The sequence below is a fragment of the Canis lupus genome, chromosome 36, assembly GCF_011100685.1.
Source record: "Canis lupus familiaris isolate Mischka breed German Shepherd chromosome 36, alternate assembly UU_Cfam_GSD_1.0, whole genome shotgun sequence".
NCBI classification, from domain to species: Eukaryota; Metazoa; Chordata; class Mammalia; order Carnivora; family Canidae; genus Canis; species Canis lupus.
The window spans coordinates 3820509-3836236 of record NC_049257.1 but is presented as its reverse complement, the minus strand read 5'-3'; the positions used below and the strand labels follow the sequence as shown (position 1 = coordinate 3836236).

The 15728-nt window shown below is 39.2% G+C and overlaps 1 protein-coding gene across 4 annotated transcripts in view; it reads left to right on the top strand.

The window, feature by feature from the left end:
- Nucleotides 1-550: 550 nt before the first annotated feature.
- Nucleotides 551-15728, top strand: part of ACVR1C (activin A receptor type 1C) — a 79349-nt gene continuing 64171 nt past the window's right edge. For 2 of the 4 annotated variants that reach the window (XM_038584548.1, XM_038584545.1), the window contains exon 1: nt 551-648. In XM_038584548.1, the coding sequence (XP_038440476.1) occupies nt 579-648 (70 nt within the window). In that variant the 5' untranslated portion in view covers nt 551-578. Of the gene's footprint in view, nt 649-816; nt 951-15728 lie in introns of those variants that run through there. The other 2 variants (XM_038584546.1, XM_038584547.1) reach the window with 2 other exon arrangements.

Here is a 15728-nt window from a genome sequence, read left to right as displayed (position 1 = left end):
CCCCCGGGGGGGGGGGGGGCGGGCAGGTCCCGTGCCCCGGGCCGCGGAGCAGGGCGCGCGCAGGTGGGCGGTCGGGCCGCGGGGGGTTGGAGGGGCCGGCGACCGCCCTGAGCCTGCTGCGCCCCGACCCGCCCGCGTAGAGACCTGAGCCGGCTGCGCCCCGACCCGCCCGCGTAGAGACCTGAGCCTGCTGCGCCCCGACCCGCCCGCGTAGAGACCTCGGCCGGCTGCTCGCGGTCGGGGCGCGGGGGCGCGCGGCTCGTCCGCGGGCGACCGTCCGTCCGGGGCCGCGGGCGCTCAGCTGTCCCGAGCCGCAGCCTCGGCGGCGCCGTCCCTCCGCCCCGGCCCGTCCCCAGCTCTCGGGCCCCGCGGGGCGCGGCGGGGGCGGGCTCGGCCCCCCCGGAGCCGGCGCGGGGCGGGCGGCGGGCGGCGGGCGGCGGGCGCGCGGGATGGGGGCGGCGCGGGGGGGCGCCCGCGGGGCTTAGTGCGGCCGCGCCTCCCGCCCGCGCCGGGAACTTCAAAGCGGCCCGCGCCGCAGCGACCGCTCGCCGGGCTCCGGGACGGGGGGCGGCGGGGCCATGGCCCGAGAGCCGCGCGCGCCGCTCCGCCAGGCCCTGCTGCTGCTCGCCACGGCCGCGCTGTCGGCAGGTACGCGGGCGCTGCTGCGGCCGGGGGGCAGCTGACGTCGGGCAGGTGTGCGGCCGGGAGGGGCGGGGGGCGGGGGCGGGGGCGGCGCGGGGGGCTCCGGGGCCGCGGGGGGGGCGGGGGGCGGGGGGGCGGGGGCGGGCTGAGCCGCGGGAGCGGGGACGTCGGCAGCAGCGGCGCCAGGTGCGCGGGCGGACCCGGAGCGTAGCCTGCGCGGTTTGCAGCCACACTGCTTTCGAGGTACGGTCTTCGCGAAGAGTCGCAGGGAAAAAACCTTCCGGCAAGCGCCCCAGCGTTTTTAGCAGGTCTGTGCCTTGATAGGCTAAATAGAGCCCTTGGCCCAAGCTAGAAACCAAACATCTCTTTTGATGTTTACTAGCAACTGGGGCACATGCAGGTCCGGTGAGATCCCAGGGTGCCGTGATGAAAACCCTCCAGCTCCGGGACTGTCTTCCCAGGATATAACGTTATCCCAGGATACGTGAGCGGCAGCAGCTTCCTTGCTAACTCATTCTTTAAAACGTTTGGATCAGACATTTGAAGACATTTGCACACAAAAACCTGGTGTTTTTTTCCCCCCGTAGAGCTGTACTTTGTCCGAAGCTGATTTTTATGCATTTCTGTTTTCCCAGATGACAATCTGTTTGACATTAATAGCTATACTCCAGGGTGGTTAGTTTTCCTCTTGGTGACATGTGCAGGGGAATGTTTTGAATAGTGTGATTGCTGTCATGTGCAGATTTCATGTTTCAGATGGTGTGAGAGAATCACTAAATACAATATTCAGATGAAAATTCATTATTGGACTGATTAATTAATACAATATGAGGATTCAAGCATTTTAGTTATCTTTGGAAAAGCACAGCCTTTTAGGAAAGCCGTTACTCAGAGACTGTCCAGAGGATAGTGGGACAAAGTGAAATACTTGCAGAGTTAGTAAATTCATCAATGGGAAGAAAACCGACAATGGGAGAGTCTTTATAAGAAATAACTGGAAACTCCACTGACTTGGAATACTCAGAGTACTCCTGACGAATTTAATAGGTTTTCCAAAAAACAGAAAAAGAGAATGAAAAAGCCTTCTAGATATCACAGTTTTGACTAGGCACCTGTGAAATGGCCTCCACACGCTGTCTGTACAACCCTTTTTATTTTAGGGAGTTAATAACTTTGATGCAGACATTTAAAGAAATACTCAATTTTTAAAAAAATATAGCTTGAAAGTCATGTTTTATTATATGACAGACTCTTTAGAAAGTTTCGAGGCCCTGGGCATAGCAGTACAGGAGAACATGCCAGGCTGTGGTCTTTAAAAGAGATGGAAACTTTTGACATCGAGATGTACATAAAGGAAAAAAAAACAGATTATCCGTTCAAATGTGATTTTCCTCCTCAAACTTTGAAGGCTAAGAAAAATGCCCAATATGGACATGATGTGTCAGTACAGAAGAGAAGTACTTACCAAAATTGAACTTTTACAATAAGCTTTTCTATGTCAAATGCAGTCACTTTCAAATCTCTTTTAAGAACTTTATCCCTCTTTGTGTCCCACAGTAACAATGTCTATTGCTGTCTACTTTTTTGTTTTGTGTGTGTGTTTTGTTTAAAGATTTTATTTATTTATTCACGAGAGACACAGAGAGAGAGAGAGGCAAAGACACAGGCAGAAGGAGAAGCAGGCACCATGCAGGGAGCCCGATGCGGGACTCGATCCCAGGACCCCGGGGTCATGCCCTGGGCCGAAGGCAGATGCTCAACCCCTGAGCCACCCACGTGTCTCTCTGTCTACTTTTTTTTGAATCTTAACTTTTATACACATCTATTATTTGGTAGAGGGAGTCAAGTTAGTTTCTTTATTTCATTTTTAAAATTGTTTTTCTCATGTGGTTACCTACATCATTTTTTATCTAGTCACTTTTATAAATTACATGGTTCATCATAATGGATATTTTTGAAAATGTAGGATAAGTTGCTGCTAACTCTGTGATAGCTGGGTGACAGAAAACACCAACCTACCAGTTTGACTTTGCTGACCACCAGGCCTAGGAATTTCATTATCTGGAGACATCGATAAGCCAATAAACCCTTTTTTGCCTGGGCTGTTATTCCCCAGCATCTCTGTCACCTAAGGCACGTCTTGCGCTAGCAGTAGGGTAGAAACCATTGCTCCTTGATGAGGCTCTTAGAGGGTTATCACTGATGGAAACAGAGAAGGTATTTATTGGTCTGGGCTGGCTAAGAAATTAGTCTATCATGAGTTACTCTAATTATCTAGTTTCCAGTTTCCCTGTTACTTGGTAAGAGAGGCCTGACATGATCTCACATTTATCAGGATATTAAAGAGTTGGCACAAACTATCCTGGAGATCTGAAGTTTGAAGCTGTGATTGGAATATTCTATGAATTTATACATTGTGCATTCTCTACTAATTTCATGAAAGTCCTGGGGCTTCTGGTTGGGAAAGGATTAGTTAGAGTCCAGAAAGCTTAAAAAAAAAAAAGGAGTCCAGGGGGTGTCCGGGTAGCTCTATTGCTTAAGCGGCTGCCTTCAGCTCAGGTCATGATCCTGGGGTGCTGGGATGGCGCTCCCACACCCCATCCCCCAGTCTGCTTCTCCCTCTCCCTCTCCAGCTCTCCCTCTGTGCTGGTGCTCTTTCTCACTCTCTCTCTCAAATAAATAAAGTCTTTAAAAAAAAAAGAGTCTGGAAAGCTAGATGCTGTTGCTCTAGAAGTAAAAAGATAATCATTTCATTTAATAACCAGGGTAGGGGTTTCAGGTAGGGAGATTTTTTTCACTGCACAGTTTAAGGTGTGCTGGAAGTGAAAGTGAAAGCCCTGGGCTGGCTGAGTGCATAAATGCAGATGTTGCTACCTTTGCCCTCCTTTAAGCAGGGTCATTTATTGGTCGGTTGACACACATGTGACAGGAGGCTCCTGGTTCCAAGGAAGACACTTCTTTGGCCCGGGAGAAACTCTGTGCAGAAGTCCTTGGGGGCATATTTCTTCATTAACTATAGTGCCCCAACCTGCTATCTAGCCTCAAGTTTACAGGAGTATCAAATAGAGTTCCTCTGCTTGGCTATCATCCTACACAAATAATTGTAAGGTATGAGAGAGGAATGGGGGAATGATACCAAAGTTTTGCCCGGAGCATTGGAGGAGCAGAGCCCTGTGTGAGGCCGGTGGATCACAGCAGGAGCAGGTCTGGCCCAGGCGGGCCGGGAGGGGTGGAGCCCAGGGCGGCTGCTCTTTCCTTGTGGGGACTTAGAATGCCTCGTGCACCCTAAAGTGGAGATACCAAGTAAGCCATCGGTTGTTTGGGATCCAGGGTTCAGGGCGCAAGGCTAGGCTAATGCTAAAAAATCGAGGGTTAAGTTAGTTGCTGTTTCATCTGATTTCACGGGTGTTCCGGGCTTTGGCCTGGCAGCCCGACGAGAGAGAAATACTGCGGTGAGCTAAGCTGCTCCCCTTGCCTGTGGGGCTGACCCTTTGATCAGCAGAAGTACAGGGGAAGTTGCAAAGTTCACACACACACAAAATGTTTTTTTTTTTTTTAAGATTTATTTATTTGTTTATGATAGAGAGAGAGAGAGAAAGAGAGAGAGAGAAAGAGAGGCAGAGACACAGGCTCCATGTAGGGAGCCCAATGCGGGACTCGATCCCGGGTCTCCAGGATCACGCCCTGGGCCAAAGGCAGGCACTAAACCACTGTGCCACCCAGGGATCCCCCCTGTTTCTCTTTCAGGGGAAGTGCTTCCAGGCAGTAGGCAAGATGCAGTTCGTTGTATTTTTCTTGGCAGGACTTGTATGTCTTACTGTAAATAAGAGAAGGTTAACAGGACTGGAGAACGGACAGAGTCAGAGCCAGGGAGGTGGTTGGCCTCACAGGCCCTGTTCATCGGAGGCAGACGGAGGTTTTCGAGCAGGTGCCTATGAGACGGTCAAGACTTAGGAGCAGGAACTAAAGAACTTGTAGCTGATGTTAATGTAGCCCTGCCCATTTCCCAAAGGACTTGCAAGTCTTGACCTGCTACCAAATGATTAGTATTGGCTTCAATTTAGGATTTGTAGAGGACAGTGACCTATAAATGAACAACTCTATGCCTGGACCATTAACAAGCTCAGATGGATCTGTTCACGTGTTTGTAAAGAGTCGAATTAATAAAATAAAGAGAGTTTATTTCTAAATATAAGTGGAAAACAGAACTAAACAGGAAAAAAAAGGGGGAAAATTCTAAGCACAAAGAGTGGTCTGTGTATTATTCCTTTTCACTTCCATCTGTGAAGCCACCTCTGGATCTTTCATTGCTTTGGCCTTCTCTATTTTAAATATTCGCAGCTGATTGTCAGATCTCAGGTTTTATCCTTATGTTGTTTAAGAAACTGGGATAGTAAAGGGATATGTTTATAAGTGATATAGAATTTCCACTTTTCCTAAGCGAAGAAGGGATACCTAAATGCCCTCCTGTCTCAGCCGTGCCTCCTGCAGTGTCAGAGGGGTTACTCAGGGTGACACCTGGAAAGGAGAGGCAAAATAAAGCAGGTTGGTTACCTGGTACTTCGTCCCCAAATTGCACGGCAGATCTCTAACGTACTCCTCTTTTCAAAACTAGTTTTAGTAATTAAACAGCCTAAGGATAAAAGGGAGGAGGCTGTGGTCCATCAGCATCCTGGATCCTGACGCCAACTGAGACGCTGTGTGCTGCCTGCAAGGTGAAGCCCGGACGGCCGAGCGGGGACCTCTTTCCCTTGGGCCTCACGTTAACCCAGCCTTCCTGGGAGCTCGGGCGAGTTTCAGGCAATAATGTCAGGGGCTACTGCTCAGGGAGGAAGGGGTGGAGAGAGGTGGTTGGTTCTCTTCTACGAGGAAGCGGGTCCTGCCCTTCCCACATGTGCTGCCTCCGGAGAAGACGGGACTGTGGTCATGAACCCCATGCCTTTCCCATTCTTTGAAAGCTGCTTCCCTAAAGCCCAGAACCTCTTGGTTCCCTGGAATGAGGACAGTAAAACCACTACTCCTCATTCTTAGGATCCACTAAAAAGTAAAAAGGAGGGAGGAGGTGAGTAGGAGTGTGAAACAGGCATGAAGACTTTATTTCCGTAGATGCCAATGCCCCTGTTTCTCAGGGGATGCTCCTTTGCCTTATCATGTGGCTCTTGAATTCACTTACTCTGGCCAACGAGGAGAATAAGGCCCTGCTCTGTCCTCATTCTTTATTTTTTCTCCTTTAGAATAATTTCCCCTTTCTGTTGTTCTCTTCTGTTTTTTAGAGTAGGTATGTGAAGATACTGTTTCTTTGGAACTGTTTTAAATTAATCCCCTCAAGAATTCATGGGTGAATCATTCAGTATGACTCAAGAGCTTGGCTTATTATTTTTTTAAACAATTTAAATTTGCCAGTGACTTAAGGATCCCAAATTAGATCAATCTACTTTTTCATTAAACTTTTCACATCAAGAAAACGATTAGGATGCTTTAGTTTTGAAAGTGAGACACATATCTTTTCTAATTTGTTTTATCATCCTTATCTCATGATAAGGTACAATGATAAAGACGCCATATCTGGTGTTGATGGAGTTCCTTTTACATTTTTCGCTTAACGCCATGCTTGACTGAAATAAGTACTCCGTGGTCAAAAACAGGATTAGAAATAAATCTAACCCATTATGGTCCGGACAATGATCATTTTAAAGCAAAATGTTTAGTTTCATAAATGCGTGCTTACCCAAGAGATGTTAACTCAGAGGGTGGTAATCCAGATTAACACAGCTTTAAGGAACCAGATTGTTTTAAAACAGAGCCAAATATATTAAAGAGTATTAACTCATCACATCTCATAATTTTATCTGATGACATTTTTCTGGCCTGCTCCCCTAAAAGTGTGTTTTTTTCTTTTCTCCATCACCATTATTGCTCTTCAAGAGTAAAGATCTGCTCTGTGAATATTTGCCTGCTCTAGTAATCAAAGTGAAACTTTGTTCTCACTCAAATTCCATTAAAATCTGTAGTGTTATTTCCAGGAAGTAGATAATATGTTGTAAATTTGAAACACTAAATAAAGAATAAATATATGATTAACAGAATGTTTCTTACAGAATAATAAATGTGTAATTAAATGAACCTCTCTTTTAAATTTTTTTCCTACGGCTATTCTCTAGCTGTATATTGAGTATATTATATTAAAAGGTATTACTTTTTGCACAGAGAAGAAAGTTGACTTCATTAAGACAAATGGACCTCTTTAAAAGAATGAGATTTATTGTGCCAAATCAAGATGAAGATGCTCCTTTAGAATTGCTTTTACTGAACTCTGCTTTAGGTATTGTCATTATCATGAAGTTTTTCCTAGTGTTTCTCTGTTATGTTTTTAATATCTATAGAATTTATAGTGCTGTCTTCTCTTATATCCCTGGCATTGGGAATTTTAATTTTCTTTCTTTTTACCTTGATCGATATAGTTGGAAGTTTATCAGTTTTATTGAATTCGGGACACCTGGGTGGCTCAGTGGTTGAGCATCTGCCTTCGGCCCAGGGCATGATCCTGGAGACCCGGGATTGAGTCCCATATTGGGCTCCCTGCGGGGAGCCTGCTTCTCCCTCTGCCTGTGTCTCTGCCTCTCTCTGTGTGTCTCTCATGAATAAACAAATAAATAAAATCTTTTAAAAAAATTATTGAATTCTTTCAAATAAATAGCTTTTGGTTTTCTGGATTTTCAGGGTTATTTTTTCTTCTTTAGTTGTCTTCTACTCTAATCTTCATATTTCCTTCCTCTACTTACTTTGATTTATTCTTTTTTATTCTAGCTTCTTAAGTTGGTACTTTAAATCAGCAGTGGGCAAGCTTTTTCTTAAAGGATCAAATAATACATAATTTAGGCTTGTGGGCCAGTTTCCGTTGCACCTCCTTAATTCAGCCATTTTCATATAAAAGCAACCATAGACAATACATAAACAAATAGGTGTTGCCTTATTTTTAAAAAAGATTTTTAATTTATTTATTCATGAGAGATGCAGAGAGAGAGGCAGAGACATCAGTAGAGGAAGAAGCAGGCTCCCTGCAAGGAGCCCGATGTGGGACTTGATCCTAGGACCCCCAGGATCACGCTCTGAATCGAAGGCAGACACTCAACCACTGAGCCATCCAGGTGCCCCTAGGTGTTGCTTTATTTACAAATAGGCCAGCCAGTGGACCATGGTTTGATGGTCTTTTCTTAAATCATTCATTTAAGACCTTTCTTCTTTTCTAATATAAGCATTTAAAGCTTCAGGTTTCCTTCTTGGCAATGCTTCAGTGCATCCATGAATCATGCTATGTTGTGTTTTACCTTTCAGTGAGTTCAAAATATTTTCTAATTTTCTTTATGATTTTCTGGGACTTGTGGGTTATTTAGATGTCTGTTGTTTAATTTCCAAATATCTGGGGAGTTTTCAGGTTGTTTTTTGTTATTGACTTCTAATTTAAATCCACTGGGGGTAAAAAAAGTAAAAAAAAAAAAAGTAAATTCACTGGGAAAGAACATAATCTGTGTGATTTTAATTTTTCTGAATTTGTCTATTTGTTTTAGCATGTGTCTAGGCATGTGTCTGACCTAGTGAATATACTACATGCTCTTGAAAATAACATATATTATGTTGTTGTTGGGTGGAATATTATATAGATGTTATTTAGGTCAAGTTGTTTGACAGTGTTATTCAAGGCTTCTATATCTTTTCTGATTTTCTGTCTTCTTGATTTATCAATTACCAAAAGACAAGATGTTGACATCTCCCACATCCATGTGAATTTGTTTACTCCTCTTTTTAGTTTTTTGATTTTTGGTTCATGTATTTGAAAAGTTTTTAAATTAGTACATATACATTAAGATTGTTTTATGTCCTCTTAATGTGTGTTTATATCATTAGGCAATCTCCCACTTTACCCCTGGTGGTGTTTATTATTATGACACACATCTCTCTTTATCACTGGTAATCTTTACTTTAAAGTCTGCTCTGTCATTAGTATCCCAGCTTTCTTACGCTTAATATTTATATATCTCTTTTAATATAGCTACTCCAGCTTTCTTTTACTGAGTGCCTGCATATCATAAATTTCCTATCCTCTCATTCTAAACTCTTATTGTATATAAATGTATATACTTATGTGTGCACACACATAAATATATGTTTAAATTGGGGTTCTTGAAGAGAGCGAGCTTTTGGTTAGGTCCTGCTTTTTTATTAGGTCTTATATACTTGTCTTTTAGATAGAGAATTTAGACCATATACATTTAATGTACTTATCAATATGGTTGTGTTTAAATCTGTCATCTTGTTATATCTCTATTTCTTTCTATTTTTGCCTTTGTTTGGCTTAATTTAAAAAGGTTACTATTCTGTATTTCCATTATTAGTTATTATAAGCTACATCTCTTTTTTTGTGATTGTTCCAGATTTTATAATAACCATCTTTAAATTATTGTACTTTAAGAACCTTATTATCATATTCTTCCATTTTCCTCTTCTTGTCTTTTGTGCTATTAATCTCATATATTTTACTTCTAAATATCTTATAGACCTTGAAAAAATAGTTCTTATTTTGGCTTAAATATTTAATTACCTTTAAATGAATTAAAAAGAGGAATGTAGGATTTTGCATTTACCGACCTATATATCATTTTTGTTCATTGCTCTTCATTACTCAGTGTAGATGTGATTTTACATCTGGTGTCATTTTCCTTCAGCCTGAAGAACATTTCTTGTATTTCAGTTCTTGTGACAATGAATCCTAATGCTTTTTTGTTTTCTGGAAAAGATTTATTTCATTTTCATTTTTCCTCAAAAATTTTATTAAACTTTTCATCAACTGACTACCTCACACCAGTCAGAATGGTTAAAATTAACAACTCAGGAAACAATAGATGTTGGCAAGGATGTGGACAAAGGGGAGCCCTCTTACATTGTTGATGGGGATGAAAACTGGTGCAGCCACTCTGAAAAACAGTATGGAGGTTCCTCAAAAAGGTAAAAATAATAGAACTACCTTAAGACCCAGCAATTGCACTACCAGGTATTTATCCAAAGGGTACAAACAAAGTGATTTGAATGGGTACCTGTGTCCCGATGCTTATAACAACAGTGTCCACAAGAGCCAAACAATGGAAAGAGCCCTGATGTCCATCAATAGACAAATGGATAAAGAAGGTGTGGTATATACATATACAATGGACTATTACACAGCCACCAAAAATAATGAAATCTTGCCATTTGCAATGATATTGATAGTGAACTAAGTCAGAGAAAGACAAATACCATATGATTGAACTCATATGTGGAATTTAAGAACCAAAACAGATGAACATAGGGGAAGGGAAGGAGAAATAAGATGAAAATAGAGAGGGAGGCAAACTATAAGAGACTCTTAACAATGGGAGACAAACTGAGGATTGCTGGAGGGGAGAGGGGTGGAAGGATGGGGTGACTGGGTGATGTAATGAGCACAGGTTGTTATATACAACTGATGAATCACTAAATTCTATCCCTTAAACTAATAATAAAAAAATTTCATCACCTAGAATTGAAAGATATTTAGTTACCATCCACCCATATATCCACCAACTAGATTATACCATTTTGCTTGCTTTATCACATATATATCCATTTATCTATTCCTCTATTCATTAATACATATTATTTTATATGTATTTCTAAATAAATTACAAATATCAGTACCCTAGCCTCTAAATACTTCAGTATGCATATTACACAAGTTCAGTATGTGCTATCATTTTTCTCTTTTGATGAAACATTTATATATAATAACATTCATAAATCTTATATGTGCATTCATGGTGTTTTGAGAAATTCATTCTCTTAATCTTTTCAAGATATTAATCATAAACATCACCACAATGAGTTTCCTCATGTTTCTACCCATTCTTTAGTACTTATTTTTTCCACTTTAGATTAGTTTTGACTGTTGAGTGTAATGCTTTGTAAATGCCAACTAGGTAAAGTTTGTTGATAGTATTGTTCACATCATCTATATTTTTACTGAGAGGGGTGTTAAAAATCTCCAACTATACTCGTAGATTTATCTTTCTCTCCCTTTAGTTCTGTCAGTTTTTATTTCAGGTATTTTGATACTCTCTTATTAGGTACACACACATTTACAGTTGTCATGTCTTCCTGATGCAATGACTAATTATTATGAAATGTCCCACTTCATCTCAGTAATCCTTTTGTCTTCATATCTACTCTGTGTAATGTTATATATAACCATGCCAACTTCTTTGTGCTTCATATTTGCATGTTTATTTTTCCCATACTTTTACTTGCATGCTATCTGTGTCTTTACATTGGATGTGCAACTTTTGTACATAGTATATAGTTGGTTCTTGATTTTTACCCATTTACTATATGGCAATATCTGCCTTTAATTCAAGTGGTTAGGCCATTAACATTTAGTGTAATTAGTGGTATGGATTCAAGCCTACCATGTTGCTATTTGTTTCTTTTTATTGTTTCTGTTTCTCATTTGTTGCCTTTTTTGAGCTAGTCACTTTTTTGAGTATTCCATTTCATTCCCTTTATTGATTTCCTAACATTCTCTTTTAATTAGTTTTTTAGTAGTTGTAGGCTTGTGTGTATTTTTTCTTAGTTTAATATTCATTTTGAGTCAGTATTATACTATTTCATACATCGGTCTTTACACTTGACACCTCATTTTGCCTACTTTACTTCCCTTTTTATCCCAGGACACCTCCTTTACATTTATTGTAAAGACCTTATAATAGTATGATTACATTTTCCAGTAGTGTAATTATATTGAGATCAACCAAACATAATGAGACACACAAATAATCAAGGAAATAACTTGACTTGCAAGAAACAGGGCACTCTTGATTTAGGTATGATGCAAATGTTGGAACTATTGTGTAGGAATTTAAAATAATTGTGACTAAAACCTGTAGTAGAAAAAGTAGAAAATATGCATGAAAATACATGGCATTTTAGCAGGAAAAGAATATAAGGAAATTTCAAATGGAAATGCTAGATGTGAAAGCATGAGATGAAGAATTATACTCTTGATATGCTCATAGACTTAGCACAGCCAAAAAAAGAATAATGAAATTGAAGATAGACCAATAGAAATGACCTTAGAAATGTGTAATTATAGTATTATAAAGTCATTACACTAAAGTGGAAGGTGTCAGGAGGTAAAAAGGAAAGAGTGAAAAGGCCTCAAACAGACATCTAAGAGCTGAGACAATATGAAGTGGTATAACATATATGTAGATGGAATCCTAGATGGAAAAGGGACAGAATGGGATAGAAATTTGAAGAGATATTGGTTAATAATTTTCCAATTACAATGAAATATATCAAATTACCAATCACAGAGGCTCAGAGAAGCTCAAGCAGGATAAGTATCTCTTTTCCCAAAACTCACACTGTTAAACACATCATATGTAAATTGATGAAATTCAAAGATAAAAGTAAATCTTGAAGGCAGCCCGAATAAAATAGATCTATTACAGAGGAACAAAGTTAAGAATTACAGCAGACTTCTCATCAGAACTGTGCAAACAAGAAAACGATGAAGTGACAACTTTAAAGTGCAGCAAGTATAAAGCAACCAAGTTTTCCATACCACATGAAGTTATCTTTTATTTTTTAGAGATTTAGTTTTTTATTAAAGAGAGAGGGCATGCGTGCACAAGCAGGGGAGGAGCAGAAGAGGAGGGAGAAGCAGACTCCTCGCTGAGCAGGGAGCCTGATATGCAGCTCTATACCAAGACCCTGAGATTATGATCTGAGCTGAGGGCAGACGCTTAACCAATTGAGCCACCTATGCACCCCTGAATTTATCTTTTATTTATTTTATTTTATTTTATTTTTTTAAGATTGTATTTATTTTTTATTCATGACATAGAGTATCTTTTAAAATAAAGGTGAAATGAAGACATTTCCAATAAATAAAAACTGAGAATTCACTACTCCCCTGTACAGCAAGAAATGTTAAAGGAACTTTCTCAGAAAGTATCATAGATTTGAATGAGATTTGAATGCACAAAAAAAAATATCTCTGGAAATAAATGAAGATAAATATAAGATATATTTTCCTTGACTTTAATCACTCTAAAATATCATTGACTTTCTAAAGCAAAAATAGCAATGCTCTTTGAGTGTATAGCATATGTATAGATAAAATGTAGACAAAATATACGACAGCCTTAGCACAAGGATGGGGAGGAGAAATTGAGAATATACAATTGTTTAGTTTTTTGTATTTTATGTGAAGTATTATAGTATTATTTCAAGTTATACTGTGATTAAAGATGCACATTGTACAACCAAGAACTACCCCTAAAATACTGAAATCTAAATTAAAATATTAATGCATAAATAATATAATAAAGTACATAAAATGAAATAAAAAATTTTAATCCAAAAATATGACAAAATGGCAAAGGTGTACCAAACACAGTCAGAACAAATAGAAAGCAACCAGAAAAATGGTAGATAATAAACAAAATCAAAGACTAGATGTTTCTCACTACAAGTGAAAACAAGCAAAGATGTCTGCTCTTACCAATTCTAATCATTACTACATTGAAAGTCCCAGCCAATGCATTAAGATAGGAGTAATAGGGACACATGGATGGCTCAGTAGATGAACGTCTACCTTTGGCTCAGGGCGTGATCCCAAGTCTGGGGATCAAGTCCCACATCGGGCTCCCCACAAAGAACCTGCTTCTCCCTCTGCCTATGTCTCTGCCTCTCTCTCTGTGTCTCTCATGAATAAATATAAACAAAATCTTAAAAAAAGAAATATATAAACGGCATACGGATTGGATAGGAATAAGTAAAATTTTCTCTATTCACAGATGATTTGGTTTTATATAGAGAAAATGCCAAAAAATCTCCAAAAAAAGGAATTAGAACTGATAAATTCTAGTTCAAGGTTTCAAGACACACATTAATACACCAAAATCAATTGTATTTTTATATATACTAGCAATGAAAAATTAGAAATTGGAAAGCCATTTACAATAGCACCTAAAAAACCATGAAATACTTAAGTGAAAATCTAACAAGAATATGGAAAGTCTGTTGAAAGCTATAAAACACAATTGAATGAATTTAGAGAAGATCTGGATAAATGGAATGTTATACTACATTCACAGAATCAAAGTCAAAATGTTAATATAACAGTTATCCCTCTATTTGGCTTATAGACTCAGTGTAATCCCAATCAACGTCCCAATTAAAATTCCAGTGGGGATTTTTGCAGAAGTCACCAAGCTGTTTTTACAATTTATGAGGAAAGATAAAGGAACTAAAATAACCAAATCAGTTTTGACAAAGATCAAAGTTGTCATATTTACAGTAACTTATTTGAAGACTTATAAATCTACAGTAATTAAGACTGTGTTATTGGCAAAAGGAGAGGCACATTGATTAATGGAATAGAATAGAGGGACCAGAAGTAGACCCATATGTATGTAGCCAATTGATTTTTTTTTTTTTTTACTAAGGTACAGACAATGCTATGGTCTTTTCAACAAATTATTATGGAATAATTAGATATTCATATTCAAAAGAAAGAAAGAATACCTCAAAATATGCTTTACATGTGTACAAATATTAAAATGGACCATCAACCTAAAAATAAAATCTAAAACTATAAAAAATTTTAAAAGAAAAGTAGAAGAAAATCTTTTGATCTTGGTTTAAGCAATATTTCTTAAATGTGACCACCAAAAGCATAATTCATAAAAGAAAATATTGAAAAATTGGATTTCATCAAAATTGAGAACTTATTTTGTTTTGAGAGATACTGTTAAGAGAATGAAAAGACAAGCCATGGCCTGGGAGTTAGTATTTACATGACACATATTTAATAAAACACTTAGAACATATAAAGAGTTCCCAAAACTTAATAGTAAGAAAATACCCAATAAGAAGTGGGCAAAGAATTGAACAGGTATAAAGAAGACATATGAATGTACATAAGCACACCAAAATTGCCGAGTATCATTAGTCATTGAAGAAGTCCTTATTAAACTACAGCGGTATGCCCCTGCACGTCTATTTGATTGGCTAAAACAAACAACAACCAAAAAAAGAGCTCAAGAAACCAAAGATGACAATATCAAGTATTGGTAGGAATCCTAAGTAGCTAGAACTCTTATCCATTACTGGTGAATATAAAGTGAAAAAACACCGGTAATTTTATATAAAGTTAAACATACATTTTATATAAAATATAGTCATTTCAATTCTAGATTTAGCAAAGAGAAATGAAAATTATTCCCCACACAGAGCTGTATATTAATGTTTATTACAAGCTTATTCTTAAATCAGAAAAAACTGAGGAAAAAAGCCCACATGGCTTTTAACTTGCGAATGGATAAACAAACTGTTGTATGTCCATTCAGTGAACTACTGATGTATGCAAGAACCTGAATGAAAGCCTTAAGAAGTAAATGAAAGAAGCCAGAATCAAAAGGCTGCATTCATTTGACATTCTGGGGAAGACAAACCTCAGGGACAGAAAGTGCCAGGGGCTGGAGTGGCAGGAGTTGTCTAAAAGAGTCTGAGAAAATCTGGGAGGAGGGGCGATTGAACTGCAGTCGTCAAAACCCATAAAACTGTACACTAAAAAGGATGAATGTTACTACATGTAAATTCAATCTTAATAAACCTGATCCTCCTCCCCAGATTGGAGAGCATGTATGAGAACTAAGAAGTCTTATATCAATCAAGAAGTCAGCCAGTACCGTTTCAAATTGGTTAATTAAGAACAGCAGTGTAGTTTTAGAGTTAATGTCCCATATATGGAAAAGTCCTAGAGAACAACGAAAACGGTTAAAATTGCCTTTGTGAAGTGAGACAGGGGAGAGAAGTGGGTCACTAGATAAATGCTTTCTATTTTAATTTTTCCTATATATATTTTTTTTACCATATGCACTGATAGGGTTGGTTGTACAAACAAAAGATATTTTAAAATGACACAGAATTGATTTGCTTTTGCTATGTAACTTCTATGTAAATAAGGGATTTCTGTTAAAATGTTTTTTGTATCATCCTCAGCCTGTCAA